At 58.3% G+C, this 21271-nt stretch overlaps 1 protein-coding gene across 2 annotated transcripts in view; it reads right to left on the bottom strand.

Moving 5' to 3' along the window:
- Positions 1-4998: 4998 nt before the first annotated feature.
- The window catches only part of ACSF3 (acyl-CoA synthetase family member 3), a 60828-nt gene continuing 44555 nt past the window's right edge, over positions 4999-21271 (bottom strand). For both annotated transcript variants that reach the window (XM_065640614.1, XM_065640616.1), the window contains 3 exons: positions 8818-8952; positions 8112-8223; positions 4999-5201 (listed from right to left, as the gene is read on the bottom strand). In XM_065640614.1, the coding sequence (XP_065496686.1) occupies positions 5084-5201; positions 8112-8223; positions 8818-8952 (365 nt within the window). In that variant the 3' untranslated portion in view covers positions 4999-5083. The remainder of the gene's footprint in view (positions 5202-8111; positions 8224-8817; positions 8953-21271) is intronic.

Raw genomic sequence — 21271 nt, 5'->3', positions numbered from 1 at the left:
CCCTGCCGCCCCCCCGGCCCAGAGCCTGCAGCCCCTGCCCGGCGGGGCCCGGCGGGGCGGGCGGCGGGGGGGCCGGGCGATGCGGAGGGGCGCGGGGGCCCCGCTGCCTGGCGCGGGGTCGGGGCTGCGCGGCCCCCGGGGCAGGGCGGGCGGGAACGCGGCAGCTGTCGCGGGGCGCGCCCCGGGGATGCCGCGACGGGGCGGGCGAGACGGAGAGACCCGGGCCCGCTGCCCCCGCCACGGCCGGGCCGGGCCCGGGACCAGCACCGGGACCGGCAACAGCACCGACACTGACACCGGGAGCGGGAGCAGGACAGGGACAGGGACAAGCAACGGGACAGGGATGGGGATAAGGACAGGGACAGGCACCGGGACAGGTTCTGCCCGCCCCACTCCGCTGCGTCTCCCGTAGAGGCGAGCCCGCCCCTGGCCCCCCCGACCGCTCCCGGGTCCAGGACGGGGGCCGGCACCGGTGTCGCCTGCGCTGGCGGTGGGGCCGAAGCCGGTGGAGACTCGGGAGAGGGACAGCAGCGTCCCGCGGTGTCCCGGTCCCGGCGGGTTCCCACGGGGCGGAGCGGCCCCGGGCTGCTCCCGGAGCGCCTGCAAAACCCCCGGCCCCGCTGCTCACCGACCCCCCGGTGCCAGTCCCGGTGCTGCGCCCCGACCCCCGGTGCCGGTTCCGGCGGCTCCGCGGGGCCGCGGCACCAGGTGGCAGCATCGTCCCGGCCACCGGCCCCGACACCGGCGGTCCCCGGGGTGCCGCAGCGGGGAGCGCCCTCCGCCCGCCGGACCCGGCACCGGGGGTCTCGGCTGCAGCAGGGTTGGAGAGCCGCCCCCCCGGGCAGGGCGGAGGGGGCCGGGGAGGCTCCTCGCCCTCCCGGGGAACCAAGCCCTGGGCCTGGGAAGAGGTAGATTGGTGACACTGGTGGCACTGCCATGACCCTGCTCGGCTGCAGCGGGGACCCCTGCCTGGCCAGCACTGCTCCCCTTCTTGGGATTAGGTGCCCTTGGTGCCCTCCCGGTGCGGGACATCGTTTGGGGTGTGGTGACAGCATGGGGCACTGAAACAGATAGGGCACCAGGCGTGGGAAAATGACACAGGATGCAGGACACGGGATGCAGGATGTCCTCTGTCCATCCCCAGAAGCTGAGCGGTGGTGGCGGGGCTGTTGGTGTCCCCAGGGACAGCAGGAGGGGACATGGAGCTGTGTCATGAGTGGGTGAGCATCAGGCACCGGTGACCCGTGGCGTGGCCGGGCCCTGTCACAGGCAGCGGCACTCACTTGCCCGTCTGTCTGTCCAATCCCATCCGTCCGCCCCGCTTGCCCCGTCACTCTGCATCAGTGTCACAGTGAGGAGCTGCCCCGGTGGCACTGGCTGGGGGTCCTGGCAGCTGCCCCTGACCTTAACACGCCGTGGCAGCAGGGCGGCCGAGCAGATGTTCCCTGCCACCGGCACTGCGGCATGGGGGTGGCAGACGTGACGGGCTCTGACAAGGCGCCAGTCCCAGGTCATGGTGCTGGTGCCGCCAGCCACGGGAGCTGCCTGGTGCCCATGGTTTGGCCCTGGCTGTGGCACGGCAGCTGGACCCCCCATCCCAACGTCCAGCCCCACACTGCAACCCCCTGCCCTTCTCCCCCTGCGAACTGGGGCTCCCACTGGGGTGCAGGGATTTCAGGTCCCACAGAGGTTGGGTACAAGCAATGCCAGCCCAGGCCTATGAAGCCCCCCTTGCCATGCCAGGTCAGAGAAGGGGTGACCCTATTTTGGGGGGGCCAGGTCCTCCCCTCCCAGTTGCCACCCTCTGATCTGCCCAGACCAGTACAAGAGCTGTGAATGTTGGGACAAGTTGTGCCTCCACTGTGGGTGGTGGGACCAGTCGTGTTCCTAATGTGGGTACAGTGGGACAAGTTGTGCAGGGACTGGGGGGGTCTGGGCAGTGCTCCATCCCCACCGTGCCCAGTGGTGGGGAGAGCAAACAGCCAGGAGCACAGAGCCGAGCAGTGCGGTGCCAAATGCCGGCACAGCAGCCATAAAGCCACTGGAGCTTTGGTTTTTATATGGCAATAAAAGATAATGTCAGCTATAAAGCGTGAGAGCAGGTCCTGGTGTTTCAAGCTGCCCGTCAAGCCCGGGGCAGCTGGGGGGGACATGGGGGTGTGGGCTCAGGGTGAGCAGGTCCCCAGGTGCCCCAGGGTGGGCTGTGGGCATGGGGACACTGCAGCGGGGAAGGGGACACTGTGGGATGGCCAGCATCAGCAGTGGGGCTGGCGTTATGGCCGATGCATTAAAGATACTACTTTGGGTTGTTGTTGTTGTTTTAATGGTTTTATTGCACGATGGTGGGGCTGGCCTGGCAGGGCTTAATGAAGGAGATTGATGGCTTAATAGCCTGGAGCCATTACGGGGTAATTGAATGGTTGTGTACATATGATCAGGCCGTCGATGGGGACGTGGCTCGCAAGCGAAGCGCCTGGAGCCGCAGGGGGGACGTGCAGCCCCCATGCACCCCAGAGGGATGCAGCACAGGGTGGCAAAGCCCATGGCCTTGGGGACCCCCCCATGTGTCCCTGATGTCTGGGCTGTGTCGGTGTCCTGGGGCCACATCCAGTGATGATGGGATGGAGCAGGTCTCCGGGTTCATCCAGTGGCACCAGCTCACCAAAACTGGCCGGCCCAGCTCCCAGCCCGGGCTCTGGGCACCATAACCAGGTGCTTTAATGAGGCTTTTAATTAACAGGTCACATCTACAGGGATGAACAGCAGTGGGGGAACGGAGGTGAGGGCCACGGGGGCAAGCATAGGTGGCAAACCCAAAGCGGGGCTGCAGCCGTGGCCACCGGCACCGCAAGGCTGCACCACCAACCACCCTCCCTGCGAAAGCCGCCGCCAAGGAGAAAACACCGCAGAGCCACAGCCGGGTCCCCATACCAAGGTGTGAGTCAAACTACTCATTTGAGTGTGTGACAACCAGGTGTTTTACAGTATTTGCTACCTGTGATCATCCATCAAAGCAATCGATAGCGTTCCTGCAGAGTTTTATTAATGATCTTGTCACCGGGCTGGTGCTGGGTGCCTGGGGTTGTCGAGAATGATAGATCATTAAGAGCTTTTGCTGCTATTTATTCTCCAGTGACCTTGTCTCTCTCCATTGTTGCTTGCTTAAGAGTTATGAATGTGAGACATGATAATTTGATATTGATCTATTTGGTAAGTTAAAAAATTTACTGCATCGTTGATGTTTTAACAAAGGAGCTGCTCGCTCCCTCCTGTGGACCGGTGAGAGCCGCTGGTGCTGTGGTGAGGGCCAAGCTGGGCGCCGTGCCGGTGCGTCCACTGTGCCCACCGGGCATGGGACAGCGAGGGGTGGCTGCAGGAGCTCTGGGTGTCCCTGGGGAGCCCCGTCCCAACACCTTCTGAGCCTCAAGTACCAAAATCCAGGTGCTGGCACTGCCTGGGGAGATGCTGCTGTGGGCAGGGTGCAGGGATGGACAGAGCGGGCACACGGCTGGGGATGGGATGGGGGGGCTGCAGTGGAGGAAGCCTGTCTCCATCCCTGTCTCCATCCCTGTCCCCATCCCCACCCTACCCCTGCTCCCTCTGCCCAGTGCCACGTGTCTGCCAGGTGTCCCCTCCATGTCCCCTCCATGTCACGAATTGTCCTCCCAGATGTCTGGGGCTCCGCTGACCACAACAAAGGTATTTGATGTAATTGCTTGTGCTCCCCATTCTTCTCGCCCACCCTGGTGCCTCCAGGGTCCCATCAGCTGGTGGGGAAACCTGGGGCTCCCTGTCCCCCCTCAGCACCAGCCCAGCACCCCACAGCCCCGCTGCCACCACCCAGCCCCTCCTGATACCTGGGGGATGGACCCACGGGACACGGCCACCGTCCCCTCCCGGCATTATCGATCCCCATCGCTCGCTGCCGCGTGGCCGGCAGCTCACGCTTGAAGTCAAACAGGGACAAAAATCTGTTTATAAAGGTGGCATTTATCGACACCGCCTGTCCTCCAGGAAATCGATGACCTTCAGACACGGGTGCCAGTGTCAGCACACAGCAGCACATGGGGACTGTAATTCACGCTGCATCTGCTCTCTGGTGCCTCTGACACCCTGCTTGGCCCCCCTTCACCCGACAGTGCGCCCCCCATGACTTGCACTCCTCACCATGCTGTGGCCATGTCCCTTCCTCCCCTAGTCTGTCCCCCTCCGTTATGGGACAGGTGTCACAGCGGGGGAGAGGTCCCCAGCACTGGGGGGTCTGTCCCGGGGGTGCCAGCACCCGTCCCCTGCCATCGCTCTGTGTGGGGACACAGCTGGCGTGGGAGCACCTGGGTGGGGAGAGGCACAGAGTGGGTAAGCACAGCTGCTATTTATTTGTGATTTGGTATTTATTCTTCAGGCTGCTGGGAAATGGGAGGTGGGGTTTGGTAGGGCAGGGGGGGTGGTAGCAGTAGGTGATGGGGTATCCCATGGAGAGTAGGGGGCCAGGGGTGGGGGGACTCACTCGCTCTCTGGGGCTTTCCCTCTCTATAAACCCAACTATGGAGAGAGTTGCTGAGTCCGTGGGAAAGGGCAGAGAGGAGGAAAAATTACTAGGCATCACTGCAGCTGGCTGCAAACAGGAGTTTCATCTGGAGAGTAATTTAATCTGGTGATGAGCTGCACATGGCTTGAGGCAGAGCTCTAAGGGTGAGGAGGTGTTTGTGGTGTCAGCTTTCCACCTGCCTCCCAGCACCTACGTGGGGGCTACACAGAGCAACTTTGGCCAGCACGTGCTGCTGCCAGTGCTGGCACAGGTGGGGTCCTGCCCCCCCAGCATTGACCCCTGCTGCCCTGAGCCTCCTGCAAATGGCTCCTGCACAAGGTGGCCCTACAGCTTGGGCTTAGTTCAGCCAAGGAGGAGACCACACAGCAAAAATCTTGCTTTTATTGCACTTTATTCATGGACCAGACTGCAATGAGCCCAGAGCTACCGCTGCTGATCACCGCTGGGGCCATGTCGGTGCTGCTGCAGAGGGAGGGTGGGTGTGATAGAGGAGCAAACACCCCCGGGCTCCCCGTCCTGGCCTGGGGCCGTGCGCTAGGCTGGGTAAAAGCGCTGCAGAAGCTCCTTCTTGTTGACTTTTCCCATCTGATTGCGCGGGATCTCCTCCACCACGATCAGCTCGGTGGGGATGCTGTACGGCGCCATCGTGTCCCTGCAACGCAGAAGCACAGTCTGTTACGGCTGACAGAGCAGCACTTGAGGAACAAATTTTTTTACAATGAGGGTGGTGAGAGCCTGGCCCAGGTTGGCCAGAGAGGTGGTGGATGAACCATCCCTGGAGACATCCCAGGCCAGGCTGGACGGGGCTCTGAGCAACCGGAGCTGGTGCAGATGTCCCTGCTCACGGCAGGGGGGGCACTGGGGGAGCTGGGAAGGTCCCTCTAACCCAAACCATCCTGTGATTCCAGCCCCTCCATCCTCAGAGCCTGATCCAAGACAGATCCACTGGGGATTTGCTCCAGGACCCTGTGTCGCGGTGCCCAGCCAAATCGCCCTGGCTCTCCAGGCAGTGGGACCATGGGAGAGCAGCTTCGGTGGAACCCTGACCATGCCCTGGCTCCACCCAGGCTGAGCGCTGACCCAGGAGAGCAGCAGGGCTGAGCCATCGCAGTGTTCGCTGGTCACACATCTCTGTGCTGCAGACCAGGGGGACTGGAGAGCAGCCCCTCTGCAGGACGAGCTGTCCTGGGGACACCCACAGCCCCAGCAGCCCATCGATGATCCCATGAGCTCGTCTCTGCCACCATTTTACTCCTGCCTGTGCTGCCTGGCCAGACCCTGGACCCGGCTCATCTCTCGCTGTGTTTGGGGCTGCCCAGGGACCCCGGTACCCGGCTCTGCTGCCACATTCAGCCCCATTGGTGGGGACACGGCCTGTGCAGGGTCTCCCTGGGCTGCCAGCCCTGCCATGCAGCACCCCATGAGCACAATGCACCCCACCAGCACCCCAAAACACCCACCCTGCTGCGGACTTGTCAATCCTCCTCGTTAAAATGGGGAGGGAAAACAGCTCAGCAGTGTGATGGACGCTGGACGCCCCTGTGTTCCTGGTGCTGGTCCCCAAGGAAGGTACTGCAAGGTGGGTCTGCTCCCCGTGTCTTGCCATGTGCTCCAGCCCCCGGGGGGTGTCCCCGCTGCGGGAGGGAGCCTGAGCACCGAGCGTTGTCCTCGTGCGCTTTGCCGAGCCCGGAGGGGGGGCTCTCCTGCCTTCTGCTGCCCGTGTGTCACCAACCTGGGGCCGTGCCCAGCTCTGGCAGCGTCCTGGCGCTGACTCTGATGTGAGGTGCCAAGTCTGCTGAGCCCTTCAACCATCGCCTGCCCTCCTCCCCCCACCCGCCACCAGCACCCCCCGCCATATGGATGCCACTAACTCGGGATGGCGCCTGTCGCCGGGAAGCATGATTGGAGGCGAAAGCCGCAAAATGAATCACTCTGAAGAGGGACATGTGTCTCCTGCCAGGGAGTGCGAGAAAAAGGGCCAAACGAATGTAAGTGACATAAAAAATAAAGGGGAGAGACAGGGTGAGAGGGAGAGGCGGCGGGGGGGAACATGGAGCTAGCACTGGGCAGGGGGCAGCAGCTCCTGAGGACCTCGGGTGGGTGGCTGGACACCCCAACCCTCTGGGGGTTTTGTTTCAAGGGCTCCTGCCCTTGCTTGGTACAGGCAGAACAGCAACGTGTCTGCCCAGAGAGCTGGGGACGGCGATGCGGACAGACATGCAAGGACAAGCGGGAGCAGCCTGGGAGGGGGGCACAGGGACGCCCAGAGCAACACCTGGGTGACCCGCAAAGCACAGCTGTGGGTAGCGGAAGAAGGGATCTGCTGGGGTCACGGTGTCCCTTAGGGATGAGCAGCCACCCCACAGCACAGTGAATGATCCCCCTCCCCACTCTCCATCGCTCCTGCCCCTGCAGAGGCCGAGGGGGTTCTGGGATGGGGGATCCTGGAGCACCAGACCCCGTATGGACCAGGACAGGCTAAGCCTGGCTGGGAAGGGACATCTCGACTTGCAAGGAGACATCAGCAAACTGAACAGAAGCTGCTGGTGGCTGTGGGTGCCCTGGGAGGAGCAGGAGTCCCAGAGGGTTTCGGTGTGCACAGCATGGAGGTGCCAGCGGCGGGGGACATCCCAGAGGGGGCTTGTCCCCCTGCCCCAGCAGCCACCCCGTGGGTTTGGTTCCTTTGTTTGCTTCTCTTCCCCCACTACGTGATGGTTTAATCAGAGCAGCAGCCGGCCAGCGAGCATCTTCCTCGCATGTGCTAAATCGCAGTCCCCCAACTGTGATTTTTGCAAATCCAGGGGAAATCTTTAATTGGCTGCTGCGCGGCCCCTGATGAAACAAGTGCTCCTGCCGCTTGCAAAATAGCGCCAGCCTTGCCAAAAATATCCACCGCCTGAAGGAGGGAGTCACCAGGAAAAGAAAGAATTTGCTATTAAATATTTTCCTAACGGAATATTAGTGATAAACCTGGTGATTCTGCTTGCTGGCTCCTGCCTGCTTATGCTTCCACAGCCTGTGCCTGAAACCTCAGCACTGGCCGCTCTCTGACTGATTTGAAGCAGAAGGTGCAGGTTTTGATGCTGAAAGCTCGCAGGATGGCAGGCAGCTGCTCCGTGCTGTGCTCATGGGTACTGCGGTGGCTCCGAGCGAGGTCCATGCGCTCTGGTGTCTTCCCGCTCTCCAGACCCCATAGGAGATATCTGGGATTAACTGGGGACTGGGCTGGTGTCCGGCGGGGGGGAAGGTGAGCATGGGGTGATTGCAGAAGCCAGGGAAGAGCTGAGCAAATGTTCTCGCTGCCCCGGCACTTGCTGGTGGCTGAGTTCAGGGCTGCGGGGTAAGAGCTGCTTGGTCATTTATCAAAGGTGCTTTTGGGGTGAGAGGCCCATTTATTTCCATTATCTTAGTGGAGCTAAGTTGAAGCTGTGGTCTTTTCTCTATCCCCAGAACCCGCAGCACTTTGTCACCGCCAGCAACCCCTTTTCTGAGCTGTCCCTGCCGAGGCCGCTGCAGGCTGGGAGCGCGCTGTCCCTGTGCCGCTCGCCCCGCGGGGTCGTACCTGGCCCAGTCCTTCAGGTCCTTCACGGAGAGCATCTCGCCCTTGCGCAGCTGCACGACGGCGCTGACCCGCTGGCCCCACACCATGTCCGGGGGCCCGATCACGGCCACGTCTGCGGAGAGAGCAGAGGACCAAGGGCTGAGTGCCCCGAGCGATTCCTGGGGCTGGGGGAGAAGGAGGACTCAGCACCGCTGGTAGGTGCCAGCGGCAGGGAAGGGCCGTGCATGGAGGATGCCGTGGGATGTTAGTACAGGAAAACTACGGGATTTTTGTGCTGACACCATTTCCAAGAAAAGAGCTTTTCATCAAGGAGAAGGCAGGAAGCCCCATGGTTTGAGTGAGTCCAGGGGGAGGAATATGATGTACAGGGTGGTGTGAAGCCAGGGGCAGTGCTTCCACCCCCTCGTACAGGGTCACGCACAAGGGCAGGATAGATTTAATTATAGTCTCATTTCCAAAATCAGATGAGAGCTGCTGCTGACTTGGCACTTGGCCGCAGGCTTCGCAGCTTCGGCCCCGAGAGACGAGTAACGGCAGCTTCAAACGCAGCCTGCTCTTCGCTTGGCCCCAGCCTCGCTAACGGGGGGGCTGGGAAACAGCCCCCAGGCACGAGCCCTCGGGCAGCCCTGCGTCTGCACGGGCTGAGCCGGGGCTGGGGCCGCGTCCCTGTGCCCCCCGCCGCGGGACGCAGGGAAGACCAGCGTACCTGTGATGTGTGGGTGTGCAAGCAGATGCCGTTCCACCTCCAGAGCGCTGACTTTGAACCCCCCGTTTTTGATGATATCTACCGAGGTGCGGCCCTTGATCCAGTAAACGCCGTCTTTGTACGCTGCCGTGTCTCCTGGAAGGCAAAGTGGGCTGATCAGGGACCGTCCCATTGTTTCTCCTCCGCCTTTCCTGCCATGTGGATGTGACACTCCTGGCTCCCTGTTCTGGCGCGCGGGGATGGCCACGCTCAGTGTGACACCCATGACCATCCCTGCAGGGACCCCAGGGATGTCAGCCTGCTCCCAGGGACATGCCGAGATGACACAGCCATTGCTTTTCTGTGGAGGGACAGGGAAGAATAAGACTGTGCACCCAGAAGTCCTTTAATATGGAAGTAACGGACACAGGAGCCGTTGCTGCAGGTGGATGTGGTCCCCAGTGACCTCCCAACATGGACCACAGGACAAGCAGCTCCAGCGCAGCCCCTTCTTCGTCTCATCTGTCACAAAGACCTCAGTTGTCCCATCCCGGTAGGACGTGACTCCTCCGGGACCTCTGCCACCCCCGGGGCTGCTCGGCCCCCATCACATAGTCCCCAACATCCTCTTCCTCCCACCCGCTGGCCCGTGCGATGAGACACCCACCTCCAGCTGCCTGCGAAAGCCATGGCGGGTGTTTCCCAGCAGCTCCAGCGCCGTGTGCATGTCCTGGCCGCGGCCACCAGCCCCTGCCACCCCCTTGCCCTGAGGACACCCAGCAGTGAGGGGTTTCCCCCCGATTCCTGTGTGGCTACTGTTAATAACAAAAGCTGGAGGACAACGCTGGGAAGACGAGACTGTCCTGAACAACGCCTTGACTCTGACCTGTCCCTTCTGCGGGGGGACAAGTCGTATGGCAGGTGTGATGCGGTAATTAGCTGCCGGCGCCGAGGCCGGGAAGATTGAGAAGCGAGGTCACGTCAGCACAACCTGGCTAAATGCTTAACAAGCTGGCGCGCTTTGATAGCTGCTTAAGATGATTACTCACATCCTGCTAATAGAGCCTTTGCCAACCAGGGGGGCGAGGGAGGGCTGGGGACCTCGCTTTTCCATTTCAGAGCCTTGATGGCAGCACCGGGGGGGCCCTTAGCATCAGTCTCCATCCTCTCCTTAATTGACAGGCGCTGCCGTTGTGTCCGCACACCCGGCCTGCTCCCTGCTGCGGCTCCGCTCCCAGACCTCATCTCACCACCGGCTGGAAAGCTCAAATGCGGAGATGACACCGAGATTGGCAGAGGGAAAAAGCAGCTTCCAACAAAGCGGGCTGAACCTTTGCTGGAGTTCCCATGCTTGCTCGCCTTACTCCATCTCCAGGTACGCGTTGAAAATCCAGGGCAGGAGGAGAGCCTGGGGTTCCACACCCCGGGAGGACCTGCCCAGCCTCGGGTTTGGGGTAGGCTGTGCAGGTGGGCTCGGGTTGGGTCGAGACCTGGGGACTCCAATGGGTGGCCAATGGAAAAGCCTCCCCAGTGCCAAGGACCATGTGGCCCCCGGTCCTCTCCTGCAGAGACGAGGTCCCCACTTCTCCAGGGGACTCAGTGTCACCCAGCAGAGGTGAGGACACCCCACCATTCATAGAATCACAGATGGTTTGGATTGAAGGGCCCTTCCCAGCTCCCGCGCTCCCCCCCTGCCATGAGCAGGGACATCTGCACCAGCTCAGGTTGCTCAGAGCCCCGTCCAGCCTGGCCTGGGATGTCTCCAGGGATGGTTCAGCCACCACCTCTCTGGGAACCTGGGCCAGTATTTTACCACCATAACTGTAAAAAATTTCTTCCTCATCTCCAGCCTGAATCTCCCCTAATCTCATGTTGCTGAACCCCACCTCTGCCTCGCTCCTCTCCTTCCCAGTGCTCCTTCTGGCCCTCCCAGTGCTGCCTTTTCCCCCTGGTACCATAGGCTGTGTCCCCCTGGTACCATAGGCTGTGTCCCCCAGTTTTACCAAACCCTCTTTCCAGCTGTGGAGTTTGCATGTGGAGTGTGTGAAGGCAGCGAATACCCAGAGATTTCTGGTGTCAGAGCAATGAAATATCAGCATCAGTTGTGAAATTCGGGCTGCTCCCCACAAGAGCCGTGTCCCTGCTCAGCTGGCACATGCCAAAATCCCGACCAGCTCATCCTGCTCAGTTCAGCCTGGGAATGATTAATTGTGCCTGTATTTGCCTGCCTGCCTCTTGGTGCTCTTGCGGATATTGAAGGCTATGTGGAATATTTTTAAGTTTTGGGGAGAGTTTTAAACTAGAGCTCTCTGGGTGTTTGGCTGCTCGGGGCTGGAAGGAATTCGCGACTGCTGTGATAAACTACCTTCTGCGCCCCGTACCGCTGTGGCATGTGTGACTGACACAGGACTGGAGAGTGAACATTAATTAAAGGGTGGCACTGGGGGAGCGGAGAGACACGAGCTTTCGGCAGGGAGATCAGGAGCTGCTTATTGACACAGAGAAGACAGGGAGAGGAGAGGGAATTCAGACCTGCTTCAGTGATACAGTTCCCCTGTTGCTCTGCAGGATTTAAGCACAGGAAAGCTGCCACACTGGCGTTTTCCCCTGTGCTGCGATGGAGAGGATGGTCCCAGGGACAGGTCCTGGGTGAGGACAGAAGATACACAACCCCATGTGCCCTTGGGTCTGTCGGGAGGTGTCAGCCACAGCTGATTTCTCTGGAGCCTGTTTGTAAAGGAAAGTGCCAGGGCAGAGCCCATCACCAGGGTCTGGTCTCTGCCCCACTCCTGTCCCCCCGTGCACAGTGGGACACACAAGCCCCAGCAGATCCCATTTCCCACGAGGGAATTCTCTGGGATTTGCTATCGGTGGTGGGATTTTGGGGCATGGCTGTACCATAACCAACCACTGAGCTGGCAGCAGCCGGAGCTCCCGGCACCATGTGCGGTACCAAGGGGACGCACCTCGAATCCTGGGGTCAGTTTTGGGCCCCTCACACCAAGAAGACCTTGAGGTGCTGGAGCGAGTTGAGAGAGGGGAACGGAGCTGGGGAAGGGGATGGAGCACGCGGGTGAGGGAGCTGGGGGTTCAGCTGGAGAACAGGAGCTGAGGGGAGACCTTCTGATCTCTGACCTGCCTGAAAGGAGCTTGGAGCCAGGGGGGTCGGGCTCTGCTCCCCAGGAACAAGCCAGCCCTGCACGGCACGGCGGGCAGTTGGCGTTATTATTGTGATTATTGTGAGCTTCTGGGACGAGCTCTGTAATTTTCCCCCGTCTCTTCCTTTCTGCCTCCTCTCTCCCCGAAGCCGAGCATCAGGCTCTCGCTGTCAGTTCCTGCGCTGACAGGCCGGAGCTCGCTCCGGGGAGCCGCCACCGCCGAGGACAGCCACATTACCCTCTGCCCCACGCCATCTGCTACCAGCCCGGCACATCAAGACAGCATGTGTGCCGGCGCATCCAGCGCAGCAAAGGTTTCCTGGGGATTTCTTGGGCCAGCGAGACTAGTTAAAAGGATGCTGTTGTTTGCTTAATGACTCTCCCCCACATGCTGCTGTTTAACAGTGCTAAGAGTGTAGTTTCCAAACCCGGCATTGCACCAAGGGCCTGGGGTGAAGGTTGCGCCCGGCTCACCGGGGCACCCGACGCGGGTCCCTGTGCACAAGTCCCGCAGCCCCTGCAGACAGCCCTGCTGCTGGCAGCGTGCTCTGTCTCCCCCTGTTTTTTCTGCTCCATTATTAAAGCTGCCACCTCCAGCGAGCTGCAGCCCACGGTGCTCTTTGCCCGGCAGCCTCAGAGCGCTGTGCCTGTGTGGGTGAACAGAAGTGACGGGGAGGATTTTTTGAGCAGAGAACAGAGCTTTTCCCCCCTGAAATGACACCACCTTCCAAACCACCTTCCTGCTGCTCCTCCTTTGCAGCAGCCGTGCCGGAGGCTCTCGGGGAGCAGCAGCGCAGGGACAGGAGGGATGTGGTGGAAGCAGTTCATCAAACAGTGGCTTCAGCACATGTGATCCTGCTCCTGAACCACCAGCTCTTCTAGTCTGAAACGGAAACAACTGCTCTAGCTATCAGCAGGCCCTGCAAACTCCGCAGGGCAGGGCTCCCAGGCTGCAGGATATCTTGTCCTCCTGCCACATCAGCCTTGTCCCCCATTCTGCCTCTGGAGCTGCCTGGCACTATGCTGTTGTTTCAGGAGGATTGATGTGAGCTCGCAGCAGTGAGACGACCTCATTTTGGCACGGTGAACCCCGGCAGCACCCTGTCACCTCTCCATCCTTACTCCCAAGCCCTTCTATCCTGTGGTACAGGGACACAGCAGCAGGCCAGGACAGTCGTGAAAGCGCTCAGATGCTCTCCCACAGCATAGAGACAGAAACGGTATTTCCTTCCTCGCAGGCAGCTGTGCGGGGAAGGAGATTTTGGCCAATGAGAAGGTGAGGGTCTCTGACACCACATCCCCATCTCTGCGTGCTCGGGCCACCTCCGACTGGGCTCCTTTCATCAGACAAAGCAGCCAGTGGCAGAAACTGCCGCCGCGTGTGGCTCAGTGCCGGGGCTGCAGCGCAGCTGATGCTGGCGAGGCCGTGGGATTATTGTTTCCCTGACAGCAGCCGTCACCGCTACCTTTGGATTGGTTTCAAGATGCTCCGTGGGCATCTGTTCCGCGAAATGTTAAAGGCTCTGCTGACCTGCATACTGAACAGGCTCCTGTGCCGGGTGGGCTGCGCTTTGCTGGAGTTTCAGACTATTATCTATATAGAGATATTTAAAAAAAAAAAAAAAAAAAATATATATATATACACACAATAATAGAATGGTTTGGGTTGGAACGGACCTTAAGGATCTTAAAGATCATCCAGTTCCAACTTCCCTGCCATGGGCAGGGACATCTTCTACTAGACCAGGTTGCTCAAAGCCTCATCCAACCTGGCCTGTTATATATACATATGTGTGTGTGTATATATACACACACACACACACACACACATATATATGTATATATAAAAAAACCCCAGGCATCAGGCTGGCTCATTCAACACCTTAAAGCAAGCTGTGGACATTTCCATCAGCCTGCAAGCTCAGCGGGTACCACACCACAAGCTGGCATGAACCATGCCATGAACCATCAGACACCATGTAAAAGGTATAAAAGACCTTTTCCAGGTTACTTTTGCTTAAAAAATGAGGCTTTTTGGTAAGATCTCTTTAGAAGGAAGGGTTGTCTATAGATAGGTACTTGGCAATGGCTGTAGGATTGTAGTTTGGTTGCCCAAACCAACTTTAAGAAGCAGACACGCTGCAATGGAAACCCTATTTCCAAACTCAAATCCCAGAGTTTTCTACAAGGAGGTTCTTCATGTTGCAAAGTACTTCTTGCAAAGATGTAAAGGGTCCTTGTGATTCCGCCACTTGGTTTGTGCCCGTCCTTCACAGAGTGGGAAGATCTCCCAAGGACTAAGCCACTTTCTCAGGACATGCTGCACAAGAGCCTCTTTGCTCCAAAGAGCAGAGTTCCAGGAGCAAACCTGCCCTGGAGCTCCTGTGCCAACTCCCTCGCCCATGGGTCAGCTTGTTCCGGGCAAACACAGCAATGCTTCTACATCAAAGGTGTCATGAGCAAATATTTGAACCAAATATTGACCAAGAGAACGCTTTTGCTGGAGAAATGAAATGCTGAGCAGCCCAGAGAAGCTCTGAGATAGCAGAAGTGCATGGGAGAAAAATGAGAATTTTCAGGTCAATCATGAGGAATGATGACTTAAGCCCAGTCTAGATGCAGAGCCGGAACTGTCCCAGGATCTGCTGGAAAAACTCAACAAACAGTGACAGTGTCGCCCTCATAATGGGTCTGCAGACACAACGTCCCTGCTCACCAGGGACAGATGCTACTCGATGCCTGGAAGGACAGCAAGACGAACAATTGTTTGGTCACACGTGTCACCAGGTTTGTGACAATGACAGTGTTGGCTGCGCTGCGATGCGCGAGCTTCAGCTGTGGCTCTGTGAGCTGAAAACTGGCATGGCAAGGTGACATGAGAGCAACGCGGCACCACACCGACCCGCAAATTGTCACCCGGCCTTTCCTGGCTTCTGGGAGGTTTTTCACCATCCTCATGTTATTTATATACCTATTTCTTTGCTCTTTATGCTCACCAGAAGAAATGTGGCAGGCGTTTCCCAAGCAGATGGGAAGCAGGACAGCGCAGGCACCCAAGGATATGCTGCAAGGTTTGCAAACCGAAGCCACGCAGTTCACCACCACCACGAACAGATCCTGGCCCCAGAGCATCAGAGCCAGCCGATTTTGCTGTTTGCAGCTGTGATATGGAAGATTCGCTCAGGACCTCTCTGGCTGTGTTGTTGGGCAGGGTTGAAGCTGGGCAGATCTGGCACTGGTAACACTTGGCAGGGCAGCAGTGGGGAAAAGCAGGAGGGAAGGGGTGCTGGTGGCTGAGAGTCCTGTGGTGTTGGAGGAGAAAGTTTTGTGTGTTATCCAACCTGGTCTGGCTTGAGGATGTGGCCCCTGGAAGGCAGGAGAGCTGGGACACTGGCGACTTTGTCTCAGCACCCTGCTGTGAATGTCCCTGCCACTCCTGGCCACAGTTACCTGGTGCTTTTGCAGACCAATTGCTGCACAGCAGAAAATACTGAAAAACATCAAAACATCCCTTTGAAAGGGAATCTGTCTTGTTAAGAAGAGAAAAAAACTGGATTATTTTTACCTTCCTGCCACGGTGGCGGCTAATGCTCTCATGGGAGCTCCAGAGCCTTGCTCAGATGCTGCAGAACATCCCCCTGCGCTGGGCACAGCCCTTGCTCTGGGGAATGGTGCTCTGGGGCAAGGCTGGGTGTCCAGTGCCGCCTTCGCCCACCTCACCCTCTCAGCAAAGCGACTGGAAAGTGCTTGTGGACCCAGCAGGCTGGAGCTGCTGGTTTAACAGCTGCTGGAGTGCCTTTTCCAGGTTTGGGAAGTGCCTGTGGAACAAAGACGCGGGTGAGGCGCGCAGGGAAGCGGGCTGGGTCTGCGGGGCTGGCGGGGAGGATGCTGGTGGGCTCTTCCCTGCCTGCAGCACTATGTGGTTCCAGTACTTTCTAATAATAATTAGACCTGTTGCTGTCAAGGAATCATTCCGGATTTTGCGGTTTAAGCCTTGGCTTTCAAATGCTTTGTGCTAAGCCCAGCGCTCCTCAGAGAGCTGGGCTGGAGAGTAGAGATGTCTCACGGCCACTTTTCCAGGAGACACAGAATCAGAGAATGATTTTGGTTGGAAGAGACCCTCAAGATCATCAAGCCCAACCGTTAACCCAATGCTGGCACTAAACTATGTCCCTAAGAACCTCATTGACCTGCAGAGACATAGAAGACCCATGTGGCTGCCCATCTGGTGACAGTTCCCCAGGACGGGGCAGGATGGCAGGGGCCAGCCAGCAAACCTCCCTCAGACCCCATAATGTGCCCCAGAGACCCTGGACAGTCCATGAGGAAGCGTTTTGGTGGGTCCCACTCCCGTGCTGCCGCACGGACCCTGTCCCATGGCCATGTCCCCAGCCCGGCTCAGGACCAGCTCTGCTGTATCAGGGGCTGGACCAGCCCCATCACCACCATGAGAAATCAGCACCGGCCACTCCAGCTGCGCTGAGTGGAAAAACAACCCCCAGCCAGCCCCGTTCCCGGTGACGGCAGCTGGTGTCGGGCTGTCAGGGGGTACCGGGGGGAGCGGGGTGCCCCCAGCTCCGTGCCGCCAGCAGCGACGAGCACCAGGCCCTGCTGCCACACTGCCGATGCTCCTGCCAGGCTCCACACCTGCTCTTTTAGGAGACTTTAAGCTTTTTTTTTTTTCTTTCCCCCAAATTCCAGGAGGAACCCCCTGCTGTCAGCTGCTCTCCTGGCACCACGATCCCTTATTTCCAGAGATTTCGTCTCGATGAGGCGAGGTGCTCGCCCTCCTGCATTCCTCCGCTCTGCCTTTACCTGCGGAATCGCTGCTCTCACCAGATGAGTGCGTCGTGTTGGGGCTCCCAGCTGGCAGAGCCCCGGGAAGCTCGCAGGGAGGCAGTCAGAATGATCAGTCTTTGCCCTTCTCTGGTGCCTTTCAGCCAAGGATCTCAAAGCACGCCGATCCACAGGCTTAATTAGGCAGAAACGGGAACAGCTGGTGGGATGCGAAGCGGCCTCGCTGGCTGCTCGCACCGCGGAGCAGCGGGCAGGAGGTTGAGCATCCGTCTCTGCTCTGCCCTGGGATTAACTCCTGCCTCTCTCCTGCTTCCCTGTAATGATACTTGATGCTCCTGGTCCATCGTAGGCTGAGGCAGAGCTCACCCTCTGGCAAAGAGACACACATCGGTGATGAAGATGATGATTTCTTTTCCAGGTGGGATTGGTCCAACAGTCTGGGCAGGTGGTGAAGACCCTGAGCCTCATCCTGATACTCTCACTGGTTCGGAGAGCAGTGCAAAAACCTGGCGGCTCGAATCCTTTTTGTCTGAACAGGGTTTTACGGGAGCGAGCCTCAGTCCCTGTGCCAGGATTTACCAGCATGAACAGCTGAATTGGGACGCAGCTGAGGCTTGTGACGGTCACCCTGCCCATGTGGTTGTGACGTCCACCCTGCCTGCCCAAAGGCAGCTGTGGGACCACTTCTTTTCACGGGTTTTACTCTTTTCAGGCCAGCTCAGTGTCTCACTGGTCTCCTAAGTCCATGGAAGTTATTTTTTTGTAGGTAACGCAGACAGAGTGGGACCAGGAGGCTGCAGAGCGTGGCAGGGCAGGGACACTCCTGCCACCGCTCTGCCCATGCCAGGGACAGGAGCGGTTTTCCCATCCCTCTCGGCACAAGCTCCCTGCGCAGCTCCCAGCCCCAAGCCCAATGCTCACAGAAACATTTTCTTCCCTCAGCCAGGAGTTCCTGCGCTGGAGAAAAGCCACAGGAGGAGATGTGAGGTGGACAAACAATGAGGAGGTGAGTGTGAAAGGTCGTCTATAGGAATTAGCGAACCTGTCCTCCCTGCGGCCAAGTGCCCGTCGTGCTGGGCAGAGGGACGGGAAGCTCTGCGATATGTCTCCGTTACGGACATAAACCTTTCCCTCCCCCCACGCAATGAAAACTGCATCAATAGATCCCCCATCTGCTCACATACATCACACACTTCACTCCAGTTTATTAGCTGGAATAAATCATAAATATTTCATTATACATCAACGACGCTCGACTCCGGGAAGGCGCAATCCATCACCTCGACACTCCTTGCGACCTGCCGCCATGCAATAAGCTTTCCAGTCTATTAAACAAGATTGATACAGTGTGCTAGGATGGACTAGGGGAATTTATTTATGGAGCACTGGGAGAGGGAGGGCACCGAACGCAAGGTGCCTCTGGGCAAATGGGAGCTGCTCCGGTCAGCCCCTTGGCCTGGGCGGCCCAACCAGAAAGGGATGGAGCAGCAGGCGGCAGAGCCCTCCTCTGAGCACAGAGCAAGGTGAGGAGACGCTACGGCAAAGCAGGGCCCGCGTGGAACCCCAGTTCAGGTCCTGTGCAAGGAAAGGGAGCTCCAGCTCTGGGCTGGACTGCAGGGCTGGATTAGCAAAGCTCCAGCACAAAGCTCCCAGCTCTGCCCTGCTCAGCGGCACGGACAGCAGAGCCCGGCGCTGCCGGGGCTGCACGGCGGCAGCAGCTGCTGTTCCGTGCTCTGCACAGGCTCCCCAGCACTAAATAAAAAAACATATCTACTGCGGTGCCAGCATTTTGCTACTCTTTGTAGCTCTGGGCTGATTTTAATGCCACACCTTCTCCTTTCCTTCTGCCTACAGTGGAAGCGAACATTGACTCCAGCTGAGCAGAGGCCAGCAGCAAACAGTGGGAACTTTCCCGGTACACCGCGCAACCGCGGCACTGCTCCTCCACCGCCACCACATCTCGTGGCGGGGCACCCGGCCATCACCCTTACAACCTCATCGCTATTGCCCTCGAACCATCGGGTCAGCTCTCAGCTCAGGAATCCAACCTCATCCACAGAATCACAGAATCACAGCCTGGTTGGGGCTGAAGGGACCTCTGGAGATCATCCAGTCCAACCCACCTGCTACCGCAGGGTCAGCAGAGCAGATCACACAGGTCGGTCCAGGCGGGTCGGAATGTCTGCAGAGAAGGAGACTCCAAACCGCTCTGGGCAGCCTGGGCCAGGCTCTGGCACCCTCAAAGTATTTTCTCCTCATGTTCAGATGGAACCTCCCGTGTTTCAGTCTGTGCCCGTTACCCCTCATCCTGTCATTGGGCACCACTGAACAGAGTCTGGTCCATCCTCTTGACACCCACCCTGAGATATTGATCAGCATCAATAAGATCCCTCTCAGCTTCTCTTCTCCAGCTGAACAGCCCCAGCTCTCTCAGTGTCTCCTCATCAGAAAGATGCTCCAGACCCCTCAGCATCTCTGTGTCCCTCCACTGGACTCTCTCCAGTAATTCCTTGTCTTTCCTAAAGTGGGGAGCCCAGAACTGGACCCGGGACTCCAACACATCCACCTAAGGCCTCATCCCTCCACATGTCCCTTTAAGAGCAACCGCACCACTGCTGCCAGTAACCCGCCAGTTGAATATCGGGTGTGCAACTGGCCGATGAGTTATCAATGTCCGATGGATGCTCGGTGAGATGCTAACCTGGCACACGGTGAATCCGGAGCATCCCCGCGGCACTGCCGGGATTGATCGAGGCAGCTGAGTTCCTGAGGGGGATTGACACAGCCCCAGCAATGATGATGTATGTGCATGTATCTATTTAATGAAATGCTAAATGATAGGCTAAATATACAGAAGCAACTTTAGCTTGATTTATTGCATGGAAATGAATAATGTTTGTCACTGCTGTCAGCCATCTTGGTGAAGAACAGAGGTTATGAGCACAAATTGTAGCTAATTAACGGTAATTAGCACTTCTGAAATTCTGGGGTTTGGCTCCTTTGCAGAGGTCGGCTGTGCAGCAGCATGTCCCAGCCCACAGGTCACTGCTCGGGCTGCCGAAGGCTCCTCACCCCCATCCAGCCCGGCGCTCCAGCACATGTGTTCTCCGCTATCAGGCTGCTTTCCCGGGGTTTGCTCTGTTCCTCCTCTGCTCCCTGCAGCTCCTGGCGTCCCCGACCGCTTTGGCAGGGAAACACGGCAGGAAAACCCTGCGCTCCTCTGCGGACCCCTGGCATCAAAGTCAGCCAGAGCCAAGCCCTGATCCTGACCCTTCCACAGGCTCTTGGATCATATTTTGAGTTAAAACAGGACCTGACAAAGTTCCTGTTAATCCTGATCCAGGGTGTCAAGTTGAAATCTTGAACTTGTGCTTTTGTACTACGTTTCCACCCCGTGCGGACCATGATGGTGAGACCTGCCGAGCTCCCAAGGACTGGCTTGCTGCTGCCTCCAGAGCCATTTTGGTTGGAGAATCATTTTGGCTGGAAAAGGCCTTTAAGATCACCGAGTCCAACCTTTAACTAACGCTGTCATGGAAGTGGAGCAGCTCTTTGGGGCGCCTCAGGTCCATCTGCCCTCACCTGGTCGCTTGGACCAGCAAAATGCCTTCCCTGGGCTCATGAAACACAATGACCAAAATTAAATGGGCATTTTCCGCAGGGGCGCGGGGCTGCCCCAGGGCACCGCTCCGCTGTGGTGCACCGAGGGTTTGGTGTGCGCCGCGATCATTAATAACGCATCAAAGGCTCCTGAGGGGAAGAGTTTGAAACTTCTTTGAAAAACACACACACGCGTTAACAATGCACCAGTTATTCATGTGGAAACCATCTCCCCCTTCCCAGCAACTTCCAGAGCTCCTGTTTGCTCAGGTGCTGTCGGAGAGAAGAGAGGACGTCCGAGGACCCTGATATGCCGAGGATGATACGGATTGCTCCCCTGCCTCCCCCTCAAAACAATATCTGGGAGTAATAGGTGGCTGTCACACTTTTCAGGCCACCGTCCACGGAGGCAGAGCAAGATTTCGGCACCGTTACAGATTTCTACCTGCATGAAATCTGGAGGTAATTTAATGGCTCACGAGAAAGGAAATAAATCTATTAGAATGGAATCGCTGTTTGTTTACATATCTTGCTATGAACATCACCAGCAGCAGCAGCAGCAGGTGTATGTGCAAGCACCATTTATTTACATAATAAAATTGCCAAGTAGATTTGCAGCTCAGGGGCATCCTCGCCGCTCCCTGCGCGTGCCTGACTCCCATTAGTGCTAATGGCAGGCGTTGCGTGCTCAGCGAGCAGGGAACAGGCCCTCCAACTGCCCTGATGGCTGCGACTAAGAGCCGGAGGGACACAGACGTCTCCATGGGTTGGTTCCTCTCCCCTGACTTGGTCAGGGGTGGCAATTGCATCACAGCCTCAAGCTGCTTTGCGGTCTCCCCACCTGCCTGCTCCCATGAGAGAGGGGGTTAACCAACCCACTCCCTACTCTTCAAAGTTCTCCAGAGACCCCTGGAGCAGCC

The sequence above is a fragment of the Caloenas nicobarica genome, chromosome 9 (assembly GCF_036013445.1).
Source record: "Caloenas nicobarica isolate bCalNic1 chromosome 9, bCalNic1.hap1, whole genome shotgun sequence".
NCBI lineage: Eukaryota > Metazoa > Chordata > Aves > Columbiformes > Columbidae > Caloenas > Caloenas nicobarica.
Note: the sequence above shows the minus strand (reverse complement) of the source record. Positions and strands in the feature narration are given on the sequence as shown.